The sequence below is a fragment of the Lytechinus variegatus genome, chromosome 11, assembly GCF_018143015.1.
Source record: "Lytechinus variegatus isolate NC3 chromosome 11, Lvar_3.0, whole genome shotgun sequence".
NCBI classification, from domain to species: Eukaryota; Metazoa; Echinodermata; class Echinoidea; order Temnopleuroida; family Toxopneustidae; genus Lytechinus; species Lytechinus variegatus.
The window spans coordinates 35,651,367-35,664,741 of record NC_054750.1 but is presented as its reverse complement, the minus strand read 5'-3'; the positions used below and the strand labels follow the sequence as shown (position 1 = coordinate 35,664,741).

The 13,375-nt window shown below is 37.5% G+C and overlaps 1 protein-coding gene across 8 annotated transcripts in view; it reads right to left on the bottom strand.

Moving 5' to 3' along the window:
- LOC121424483 (AP-3 complex subunit delta-1-like) overlaps positions 1-12,328 on the bottom strand; it is a 99,096-nt gene extending 86,768 nt beyond the window's left edge. For 5 of the 8 annotated variants that reach the window (XM_041620180.1, XM_041620187.1, XM_041620183.1 and 2 more), the window contains exons 1-3: positions 12,029-12,326; positions 4,434-4,529; positions 2,722-2,883 (exon numbers count right to left, since the gene is read on the bottom strand). In XM_041620180.1, coding sequence (XP_041476114.1) covers positions 2,722-2,883; positions 4,434-4,529; positions 12,029-12,130 — 360 coding nt within the window. In that variant the 5' untranslated portion in view covers positions 12,131-12,326. Of the gene's footprint in view, positions 1-2,721; positions 2,884-4,433; positions 4,530-12,028 lie in introns of all 8 variants that reach the window. The other 3 variants (XM_041620184.1, XM_041620181.1, XM_041620185.1) reach the window with 3 other exon arrangements.
- Positions 12,329-13,375: the final 1,047 nt, after the last annotated feature.

Here is a 13,375-nt window from a genome sequence, read left to right as displayed (position 1 = left end):
TTGACTTCACCATGTGACCTCTGAAGGCAGTCAAGGCACCGTACAAACATCAATAAATCCCAAGTGTATCTATTACCAATAGAACCGATTCTAAAAGTTTTAACGCCGTTCAAACAACCATTGAAGACATGTGTTTACTACTGTGACAACCAAATGAATAGATTAATTTTTCTAATCCCCAAAAGTTATAAAATTTCACATTTTTACATCAAAAAAACGTTCAGCTACCTCTGATATTTTCTTGAAGTTAATACATGTAGATTTAAGTGTAAAATATCAAGAAAATTCCCTTCTTTCTAGACTGAAATATTTTCAGTTGATGTCACACTAGATCAACTAACATTAACGTCTATATGTTGGACCACAGTATGAAAAATTTGGGCAAAACAAATAATATGGTCATTCCATAAATAGACCTAAACTTAATACATTTTGTGCCAATAAAGCCAAGAATAAGTCATTGAATTGTCAATATCGACTTATTGTCATTGGAGTCATTATCTTGACTTGATTTTTTTTTACCACCTTCAAACTGGATTTGTAGCATGCATTGTGGGTTAAGCAAAATTTCATTTACTTACCTCAGCTCAGATTTAGATTACATTTTGATTGTTTTTTAGTAATACAATTTTTTTTTCAAATTGAGAATAGGGCCCAAAAAGCATGCAAAAAAGTTTGATATCAATTATTCTAACACTTATCCTTTTCCCTGTTCATGGTCACAAACTGTAAGGTTTAGGTCAATTTATGGAATGACGATTGTATTGCCAAAAACTTTCATAGTTTGGTCCCACATGTAGATATTCATGTTGGTAGATCCCATGTGACATAAGCTGAAAATGATCTTTAAGAAATTCAGAATCAAGAAAGAAGGGGATATTCATTTTCTTGATACTTTCTAACTAAACTAATTTCAAAGAAATGCAGAAAATAGGCCATTTTTCATGGATGTAAAGATATACAATTTGAAATTTCAGCAAGTTTTTTTTTGTTTATTAATAGCATTTATTGCCAAAGATTGTTTTATATTGGAGCACAATATGCTGAGTTATGTATCATACGAGTCTTGCAGGCAAACACATGACTTCAAATGACCTTTGACCTCACCATGTGACCTCCCACAGCACTGCAGCATGATATTACTCCTAGTGCATCTATCATCAAGTTTAGTACTTGCCATTGGACCAGAAAATAGCCAAGTTTTGTGTTAGAAGAGTCTTGTAAATAAACTTTTTTAAAAATCTGCAAGTATTCTACAAAGATGTGACCCATATGACCTTTGACCACACTATATGTATGTTACCTCAGATAGCACCACAACATCATGGTACCCCTATTGCATCTACCACCCAAAGTTTGGTCGCAATCAGACCACCAATAACATGTTATACATCATAAGATGGATGGACGCCATTTGGATCCCCAAGTCTCGCCTTCACCTCCGGTGGGCGAGACAAAAATGAATAAAAAATGTAATAAATACATGAACATGTTCATACAAAAAATTGATTGAATGATCAATTTAAAAAAGGCTCTAGATACGAGGCATGAACATTTTAATCAAATTCAAGAATTCTACAAGATTTGGTTAAAAATCAGAAAACAGTTTGTCAAAAATGTTTGATAAACTAATCTTTTGCCCTAAAACAGTCAAGCAACATACTGTACATGTACGACTCAATTCCAGTATTAAAACTGTAGCAAATTGTTCAAGGCTTAACCTGAAACAAGAAAATGTCTTTTTCGTTAATGTCTGCTTGCCAGCATTGGTCTTTCAAATGTTCTTTACTTTTCATTCTCATGTTTATGTTTTGTTTTAAGTACTGTAAATATATTAAATGTAATGTGCACTTTGTACATGTACCTTTCTCAGAAAAGGTGATAAAGAAATGTTGGTATTAATTATTATTAAAAACTCAAACTGCTTTTTAATAATAGAGAACTACAGTGTAATATTCTATTATTTAAACAATAAAGGAATATCACAGTACTTGCATCAGCTTTTTGTAGTACACTTACACTGATAAGTAAACTAGTTCCACTATTAATTCACAGGTAGTAAATGTAGGAAGATGAGTGAGATCAAAACCTTTTTGCTTCGCTTCCTGAGAGTCATGTGATCAGTACAGTATACAAGGTGCAATAGTATTATATTCTGTAATTACCAACACAAAGTGTTGACTGCTCTAACTTGTGATTTTCCAACCATTTGCAATTCATGAATTTCATTTCCAAGTACATTTACATGTATTGTTTTATTGCATTGGATTTCTTGTTGAATTTTCACTCAAATTATGAATATAAAATCTATTTCCAAAAGTGGACAGATAAAGAAAATATTTTCAGAGAAGGGGTTGTTTTTCTCTCTTCTAGGCTCAGTTAATCAAATGCTAATTTCATAAAATCTTGGCTATTCTCAAACTTACAAGGGCCATTTTGGACATTTCAATACTGCCCTAAACCCTATGCACATTTTCTTTTTTTGGGGGGGGGCTGAATTAAACATGTAAATAAAAGGAGATTCTATATTTCAATTTTCCAAGAATATTTACTAATTGGTATCATATTGAATAAAACAAAAAATAAAATCATACATTTCTATTTTTGTGGTGAGCGCTCAGCCAAGGTGTATTCTTTGTTTTATTTTCAAAGAACATTCATAAATTACTATCATTAATCAAACGTCACATGCAAATCAAATGTCAGAGAATGTGATCCTACCTTTCTAATCATATTAGTAGTGAGCATGAGTACATCTGTACCTTCATGAAAGCTTTGAGCTGCAGCTAGGTATCCTATTCTTTTGAAGGTAAACTTAGGAGAGCTCATCACCTCAATGATATTAAAAGCTGCCCAGCTGATGTCATAACCCAACATGTTCAGCTTTGAAAAAAAATACATACATGTAGGTTACAATCATTCACACATTAATAGAGACAGTGATTTCAAAATTACATGTAGTTGTACAGAGTCTAATCAAATGACCACAAGTGTCCGTAACATGTGCCAAACAGAGGATTCTCAAAGAAATTGTGTATGTAATTGCTGAGAAAAAATTCAAGCATAAGTTGAAATTTGTTTGGTCTTTCACAGAGACAAACTACATAGCAATGTTTTCCATGATTTTTACAGGGAACCCTCCTTTGGTAGAAGGGTGTTCAAGGCTTACTAAATTAACCAAAGTTGCCACTTATTCTTGTAAATTACTGTACTGCATTGTTTTCACTATATGTTGCCCTGTATCATGTTTGTTAGAACAGCTAACCTTGGATTATTGTTAAACTGATTCCCTTTTTTAATCAATAAAGGGTGATTAAAAAAAAAAAACTGTCCCACACATGCTTATGTGTCGGTAATCTTCAGTGTGATCATATTTATGTTTCATACATGTAGAGTTTTATCAGTGTTTGCTGTGACTACTTCAATAAAAGTCACATTTAAAAAAAATGTTTTTGGTTGATTAAAGATTTAAAATGAGAGTAGTTGAAGTAGTAAAGAATGACTTCATGAGAAAGTCTGTAAAACCAAGGTTAAATGTCATCATCCTAGATCTAAATTTAGATCTGGAACAGTTACACTGAAATTTTTAATCTTGATATTTCAGCTAGAAATTGATCACATTGAAGACTGCTATAAACACATATACATGTAAGCACATTTGGGAGTAGGACACTCTATCATTGTTTGCAAAAAGACCAGACAATTTGGTGAAATGTAATGTTTATTTTGCTTTTTCTCAGCAATTACACAATATCTTCCAGATGTTGTTGTTTAATTTTAAACTTCACCGGCGAACTTCTCCGCCTCGCATTCCTCACTTCACCGGCGAAAAAAAAATGTACCCTTTCGCACTGACATTTTTTCACCGGCGAAAGTTCAATGGGCGATTCGAGGGTATCTACTTGGCCACAGCATTCAGCTGAGCTTGCAAGTAGTTGCGCGCGGAATCTCTCGGTGCAGGGCGCTTCGGGAGAGAAAAAATTTGACCTCTGACGTCATTAAAGAGGAGAAGTTCTCTGGTTTACTTTCATACTGGCTGTTTCACCGGCGAAGTTCGCCGGCGAAGTTTCACCGGCGATGTTCTCCACCTCTAGAGGTGGAGAAGTTCGCCGGCGAACTTCACCGGTGAAGTTCTCCTGTGTACCTTTCATACTGGACACTTTCCCCTTCGCTGGCGAACTTCGCCGGTGAAGTTCGCCGGTGAAAAGCGCACTGTGAAAGGGGTATAAGACTAACAGATAATGAAAGGGATTCATGTGCATGAGCAAGAGACCTTGAATTTAACATATTTCAGTATCCATAAAAACTCGGTATCAATATTGATTTCACTGCTCTATTCTTTGGAATATTACAATTATATCTTAAATAAATTTTGAGAATATTGAAAATGAATTCTATTGAACTCTGACAATCTTTGGTTGTGAAATACTTACATAAACCAGCTTAGCCACTGCATTAGCTTTGACTGCAGAATTTTCCTGCCTGAGCTCTTGTTTGATTTCTTCCATACATGATGAGATGTATTTAGCCTGTTAAGACAAATTTATGTAATCAGGGGCAGCAGAGTAAGGTGAGGGGGGGGGCAGGGAAAATAGACACATTCCATTTTGAAAAAAAAACAGGCACTATCCAAGAACAAAGAAATATTACAAAACATACAAACATATTGTGCATTTGGCATATACACGTATCTATCCCACTCTAAATAAAATAATTGATGAGTGTTCAAATTTCATGAAATGATAGCATGTGAGATCATAACTCACAATTCACTCGCAAGGCTTGAACAATGCAACAGGGCCTTTATAAGCTATACATTCCATGAGTGAGAGAGCCAGCAGTTTACTGCTTTGTGATCTATTTTGGCAATAATCTGAATTTTTTGGGGTGTTAAAAGCATAGCAAAATCTTCCCCTTAAAATGAGGAAGTGATTGTCGAAAAATTCCCTCACAAGGTACTTTTTATTGCTTGAAGAAAACATAAAGCCAAGTTAGCACGGAACAAGATGGAGAAGAGAGGGGATATTGCAGCAAATTCTGCAGTGGAGTACAGTAACTAAAAGTGCACACAGAACAAAATGGAACAGGTATATTATTTCGAGTGGATGAATTCAAGCAAGAAATCTGAAAAATTCTGCTCAGTACTACTATTTTCAAGCTCTTCTTGTTCAATTTAAGGTATGGAAATATACTCAACAAAAAAAGTAAGTCCCCCTAAAATGCTGTAACTTTTGAACAGAATAGTTTTAAGATATAATATTTTGTTTTTCGTACATGGTTTTCTACACTCATTAAGCAAATCCTGTGTAAAAATGAAATTGATCAGTTTAGTCATGCATGAGTAATCAAAAATTGTATTAAAAAGGAAAATTTTTTAAAGTCAAAAGAGTCATTTTTCAGATTGTGTAAAATATACAAAGTTGGGCAGAGGTTGTTTTTTGGTGAATTTTAAGGTGCTCATTTAGCCACTCCACTCAAAATTTTGATAGCATATTTTAATGGTTGAGTGAGCACAATTTTTGGTGATGTATCATCATAGGAGTTTATGGCAGTATCCTCCATAACTAAAAAAAAATACATGTTAAAATTGGAAAAGATTAGCAGTATATGCTAATATTTATAATCACGTAATAAGTTTGTGAAATAATAATTTTTATCTATAAATTGTTCTTCAGAACGGTATCGCTAACCGGATGTATGTCATACATAAGCGGTTCAAGGGTTGACCCTATTGTATTTGCGTTGTGATCTACACGACATTGGTCTGTGGTGGTAAGAAACCTTTATTTTTTTAACATTTTAATTTACTATTTTTTTAACAGCTGGATAGCCAACTTTCTTCATAACAGGAAACAGCAAGTGCTCCTGGATGGTCGTAGTTCATCTCAAGTCAACGTAACTTAAGGCGTGCCACAGGGCTCTGTCCTCGACCCGTCTCTTTCTCTACTACATCAATGACTTTCCTGATCAACTCAAGTCAAGAGTTCATCTGTTTGCTGATGATGCTATCATCTACCTCACAGTTCAGTCAGATGCTGATGCTGACCAGCTACAACAAGACCTCAACATACTATGTGAGTGGACCAGTAAGTGGATGATGGAATTAAACACCAATTAGTGTGAAGTCATCACAGTCACCAGGAAGCTAAACAGGATTGTACACCAGTACAAACTCAAAGATCTATGCTATCCTTACTCCTGTAGACGCAACAAAATATCTTGGTGCCACTATCACATCAGACCTGAAGTGGAAAAGTCACATCAGCAATGTTTGTCAAAAGGCTAACAACACCCTTGCCTTCATACGAAGACACCTGCGAGTTAACTCTCCCAAGTTGAAAGCTACAGCAAACCAATCACCCGTCAGACCTTTGGTGGAATATGCATCTATATGTACTGTCTGGGATCCATCAACCTCCAAGAACATCTACATTGTACAAGCTTGAAATGATCCAATGCAGAGCAGCTAGATTCACAATGAATCGATATCACAATACATCAAGTGTGTCATCAATGCTGCAGGAGCTAGGATGGACATCCCTTAAACAGAGCTACCAAGTCTCACGCATCATGCGTGAGACTTGCGTTAGTGAAAAAGAATGTTATTCATAATAATGTGAGTGAAATAGTAAAATTGAATTAATTATTAAGGTGTTATGGCAAACTTATTGTCATGGAAAGTTCATTGACCTTTGACCTTAATCAAATTCAACTCACATTCGAACTTGACCTGCACCTTCAAAAGATGGACCTCTTGTATGAATTTGGCAATCCTACCTCGGAGCTGTAGAAAGTTCTTGGGTGTACAACACAGCACAGTGCCAGTCATGGAAAGTTCATTGACCTTTGACCTCATTCAAATTCGACTCATATTCGAACTTGACCTGTGCCTTCAGGAGATGGACCTCTGGTATGAATTTGGTGATCCCATCTCGAAGCTGTAGAAAGTTATTGGGTGTACAACACAGCACAGTGCCAGTCATGGAAAGTTCATTGACCTTTGACCTTTAACCTTATTCAAATTCGACTCATATTCGAACTTGACCTGTGCCTCCAGATGGACCTCTGGTATGAATTTGGCGATCCCATCTCGAAGCTATAGAAAGTTATTGGGTGTACAACACAGCACAGTGCCAGTCATGGAAAGTTCATTGACCTTTGACCTTAATCAAATTCAACTCATATTCAAACTTGACCTGTGCCTTCAGGAGATGGACCTCTTGTATGAATTTGGTGATCCCATCTCGAAGCTATAGAAAGTTCTTGGGTGTACAACACAGCACAGTGCCAGTCATGAAAAGTTCATTGACCTTTGACCTTATTGAAATTCGGCTCATGTTCAAACTTGACCAATGCCTTCATGAGATGGACCTCTGGTATGTATTTGGTGATCCCACCTCGAAGCTGTAGAAAGTTATTGGATGTACAGCACAGCACAGTGCCAGTCATGGAAAGTTCATTGACCTTTGACCTTATTCAAATTCGACTCATATTCGAACTTGACCTGTGCCTTCAAGAGATGGATCTCTGGTATGAATTTGGTGATCCCACCTCGAAGCTGTAGAAAGTTATTGGGTGTACAACACAATTGTTGACGACGCCGACACCGGAAATAGTGATACCTATGTCTCGCTCCTCTACGCAGGCGAGACAAAAATCAAAGGTCAAGTCCACCTCAGAAAAATGTTGATTTGAATCAATAGAGAAAAATCAGACAAGCACAATGCTGAAAATTTCATCAAAATCGGAAGTAAAATAAGAAAGTTATGACATTTCGAAGTTTCGCTTACTTTCAACAAAATAGTTATATGAACGAGCCAGTTACATCCAAATGAGAGAGTCGATGATGTCACTCACTCACTATTTCTTGTTTTTTATTGTTTGAATTATAGAATATTTCAATTTTTACGAATTTGACGATTAGGACCTCCTTGCCTGAAGCACAAAATGTTAAAATAATGGAATTCCACGTGTTCAGGGAGGAATGAAACTTCATTTCACATGACAATGATGAGAAAATAAAAATATTTCATATTTCATATAATAAAATACAAAAGAAATAGTGAGTGGGTGATGTCATCAACTCACTCATTTGGGTGTAACAGGCTCGTTCATATCACTATTTTTTTTTAAATAAGCGAAATTTTAAAATGCCATAACTTTCTTATTTTACATCCGATTTTGATGAAATTTTCAGTGTTATGCTTGTTCAATTTTTCTCTTTTTATTCAAATCAAGTTTTTGTTGGGGTGGACTTGTCCTTTAAGGTTTCTTCCCAGACTGATGTCGAGTAGACCCCTCGATCCACATGTATGTAAACAACGCAAATACAATGGTGTCGACCCTTGAACCGTATTTAATGCTGTAACCGATTTTTATTCCAATTCCCGATCCGATCCGATTTTCCCCTTTTTTGTACATTTTTCCGACCTCCGATTTTTGACCATTGGGGAAAAAATCGGATCGGAAAAACCAAAACATAACAAGACAAAAAAAACAACATGTGGCGACATGTTTGCCGTCAAAATGCGCTGGTGATTTGTTTTGATCTCAGACAAAAGCGGTGGAAGGAAAAAGATAAAGGGGAAGAAAATTATGATTTGTTTTTATCTCCGATATTAGCGGAAAGGCAGGTGGAGAAGATTGATTTGTTTTGATCTTCGACATAATCGGGGAAGAACAAAACGATGATAATGATAATTGGTGATAATTTGTTTTGATCTCCGACAAAAATGGAGGAAGAAAAACAACGAAAAGACGATATGTTTTGATCTTAAGCGGAGGCAAATAAAAATAGTTGAACACGCTGACATGCGCGGTAATATTTACGACTATCTGACTACCGTATACGTCCTCTAAGAGTTTACAATTACCTCCGCTATCACTACGATGTTGTAGAGAAGGTGAATATCATGGTAAACAACTCTGGATAATAATGCGTCTTTTTCGGGAGGTCAAGCGACCTTTAAGAGTTTACAATTACCTCCGCCATCAATACGATGTTGTAGATAAGGTGAATATCACGGTAAACAACTCTTGATAATAATGCGTCTTTTTCGGGAGGTCATGCGACCTTTAAGAGTTTATGATTACCTCCGCCATCACTTCGATGTTGTAGAGAAGGTGAATATCATGGTAAACAACTGTGGATAATAATGCGTCCTTTTTGGGAGGTCATGCGACCTTTAAGAGTTTACGATTACCTCCGCCATCACTACGATGTTGTAGAGAAGGTGAATATCACGGTAAACAACTCTTGATAATAATGCGTCTTTTTCGGGAGGTCATGCGACCTTTATGAGGTTACGATTACCTCCGCCATCACTACGATGTTGTAGAGAAGGTGAATATCATGGTAAACAACTCTGGATAATAATGCGTCCTTTTCGGGAGGTCATGCGACCTTTAAGAGTTTACAATTACCTCCGCCATCAATACGATGTTGTAGATAAGGTGAATATCACGGTAAACAACTCTTGATAATAATGCGTCTTTTTCGGGAGGTCATGCGACCTTTAAGAGTTTATGATTACCTCCGCCATCACTTCGATGTTGTAGAGAAGGTGAATATCATGGTAAACAACTCTGGATAATAATGCGTCCTTTTTGGGAGGTCATGCGACCTTTAAGAGTTTACGATTACCTCCGCCATCACTACGATGTTGTAGAGAAGGTGAATATCACGGTAAACAACTCTTGATAATAATGCGTCTTTTTCGGGAGGTCATGCGACCTTTATGAGATTACGATTACCTCCGCCATCACTACGATGTTGTAGAGGAGGTGAATATCACGGTAAACAACTCTTGATAATAATGCGTCTTTTTCGGGAGGTCATGCGACCTTTTTGAGATTAGATTAACTCCGCCATCACTACGATGTTGTAGAGAAGGTGAATATCACGGCAAATAACTTTTGATAATAATGCGTCTTTTTCGGGAGGTCATGCGAGCTTTTTGAGATTACGATTACCTCCGCCATCACTACGATGTTGTAGAGAAGGTGAATATCATGGTAAACAACTCTGGATAATAATGCGTCTTTTTCGGAAGGTCATGCGACCTCTAAGAGTTTACAATCACCTCCGCCATCGCTACGATATTGTAGAAAAGGTGAATATCATCGTAAACAACTTTGGATAATAGTGCGTCTTTTTCGGTAAGTAATGCGGCCTCTAAAAGTTCACGACGGACTCCGCCATCACCACGATGTTGTAGAGAAGAGGCCTATCATTGATCGGCGGTAGTGTCGCGCGCTGGAACGTCATTATCTTTTTTTCCTTCCTCCGATTATGTCGGAGATCAAAACAACTCATCATCTTCTTCCTCCGCTTTTGTCAGAGATCAAAACAAATTCTGCCATCAGTGTAGCGTGCCGCATTTGTCCACGCGCCGGCCACATGCAAATTTTAATGTATTTTTTTGTTTTTGAATATCTTCCGATCCGATATCCGAACCGATTCCGATTTTAGGAGAAAAACTTCCGAACCGAACTCCGATCCCGTAATTGCTCTAACTTACAACATTAACCGTATTACATACTTCCGATAAGCAATGCCATTTTAAAGAACAATTTAAAGATAAAAAATATTATTTCACAAATATTAAAATTTATTACATAATTATAAATAATCAACATGATACTGCTAATTATTTATAATCACTTAATTAATTTTAATATTTGTAAAATATTCTTCTCTATGAATTGTTCTTCAAAACGGCATTGCGTATCGAAAGTACGTAATACATAAGTGGTTCAAGGAAATTAATAAAATAAACCTATTTCAAGTGATACTGTTATGAAAAGATGCATTTCCTAGGGAAATTCATAGCTTTGTTTACTTTGTTCTCTTACATGTATATGAAGCCCTGTTCAAGACTTCATCATGATGAAGAAGTATATGTCATAATTTTGATACAAGATCATCATGGAGTCCTCAAGAGTGAGACTAAGATCAATACCTCTTTTTACTTGCACCATGTATATATTTGGCACATGCACTTTATCCTTGTGACACAAACTTCACCAAGTTCTGCAAAAATCTTCAGGATTGAAGGAAGCAGACTAACGTTACACAGAAGAAACCTAAGGCGTAGGAAGGCGTAGAGATTAATAAAATCACAACAATTTACATGATTTTCATATTAAAGGAGGGATTTCCTAGGAAAATCCATCTTTGTTTACATAATTTGTCTCTTATACATATATGAAGAGCCGTTCAAGTATCTGTCAAGGTATTTAAAAAAGACATCATCATGTCATGGAGTCCTCTACTCAAGACTGGGTAACCCAGGGAGCGTCAGCCCCAGGAGCTCACCATGTATTTACCCATACTCATCACGGGACACAAGGGTAGATTATGGTCAAAATATCTAGCAAGATAAATTGTGAAAACTGAAATTATGCACTTACCACGACCACGATTAAGTAATTTTTGTTCTGATTCATAACAAAATGGCCGATCGAGACTGGGGTAGGAGAGAACTTTCCGTTTTTTTGAGTTAAGGTTCCAGTCTGCAATTACGGCGCCCAGGAGCTCACCGTGTATTTACCCATCTATAGGCATACTCACGGGACAAGGGTAGATTATGGTCAAAATATAATATAGCAAGATAAATTGTGAAAACAGAAATTATGCACTTACCACGATTAGACCTAGGCCTATATACTATCATGACTATAGGCTATATCTGGATGAAGGTCTATCAAGTGATAGAATCCTGACCCGACATCGAGGCACAGTCAAAGTGGCGCCGGCCTGGGCGCCAGCCTGCGAAGCGGGCCGCGCTCCCTTGGTTAAGACTGGCATGACTGGGCAGAATGCATGTTGCACTGTCACAACAACAATCCTTTATTTTCATGATTTTTGGATCATTTAAGCTAGGTCACAATTTTCATGGGTTTAGTGCTTTGGGGGTCTTTTTAATGAGCCTCTGAGGTCTTCACTCAGACTGAGTCAGACTCAGAGAGACACATCAATCATAGTTCATACACACAAACATTTGATTTGGCAAGACAAAAATCTTACTTCATTATCCTTGTTGCTGCGAATACCACGGACCAAATCTTGCAGATTCTTCTCAAACACTCGCTCTAAGCTCCCTTTCACCTTTTTTAGTGTCACAGCCATTGTTAGGCTTCTCCTGACGTGCGCAATTCACCAAAATATGGAAACGAATCCGACTATCATATGGTTTTTGTCCACCATACGTATACTCTACTTCACCATCGCCATTTCTGTGCCCTGACGTGACTGACAATACGCTTCACAAATTTTACAAACACATACCGTATGTACGGTACGGTAGATCGAGCTAGCGGGGAGTCGCTCATTAATATACCAGAGACACCAGTCACGTGATTGTGCGGATGGGACACGTCACACCCCTCTTAGACTCTTGATCAAAGCATAGTGATGCAGGATGGATGCAGGCCTATGATGCGGGATGCAGCACTCCGACGGACAGCACTTTCTCTATAACATCACCTAACTGTCCTAACCCAACCCCAACACCGCAAGATGTGCTTAATCAGCAAATCAGCACATTTAGCCTCGGAAATTTGGGTCCAAAATAAAGTCTTTCACCCCTGTCTGTAAATTATCGATATTCTTTATTGCCCATTGAGCCCGAATTGACCCATAGCAATTGCATTACCAGAATTTTCCCGGGGGCTCGACCCGGGGCCACTTTCATTCACGAGTGGATACCATGCGCGACCATGGGGTCTCGAAAAGCACCCTTAACACGTAATTTCCATATTCTGAAAATGCACCCCTTAAATTGGCGTGTGAAACCCTACCCTTAACAAGTATTGGGAACAAAACGATACTCTTGGCAAATATTTCTGAAATGAACCCCTAAACAAGTACAGGAATGTTTTATTGTTCCGGGTCCTTCGGTCGTCGGCTTTACCTTATTTGGTTTAGTACGACCCCACCTTCCACACCTCGTGCAAATCAGACTCTAAACACGAAGTGTTGGGGCAAAAAGGACATCCTTTATAAAACATTTTAATTTTGTTTTATAATCCCCGCAAATTCGACCCTAAACACGTAATTTTCCTAGCGAAATAGATACCCTTTTTTCATTATTTTTGTGTTTTTGACACCCTTATCACGTTACGTACGTAACGTGCCCTATCGTGAAAAAGACATCCTTTTTACGTGTTTTTTTGGTCGCGCATGGTATCCACTCGTCAATGTAAGTGGCCCCTCCGGGCCCGGGGTTCAACCTGAGACGTACTCTTCGATGGCGCTCCTCCCCCCCCCCCTTCCCACCAGGGAAACAAAGGGGTGTATAAGAATTTTTTTAATCGGATGATGTACATAATATACTAGTGTATATGGTTCCAGTTATTGTGACAGTTCCAAGAA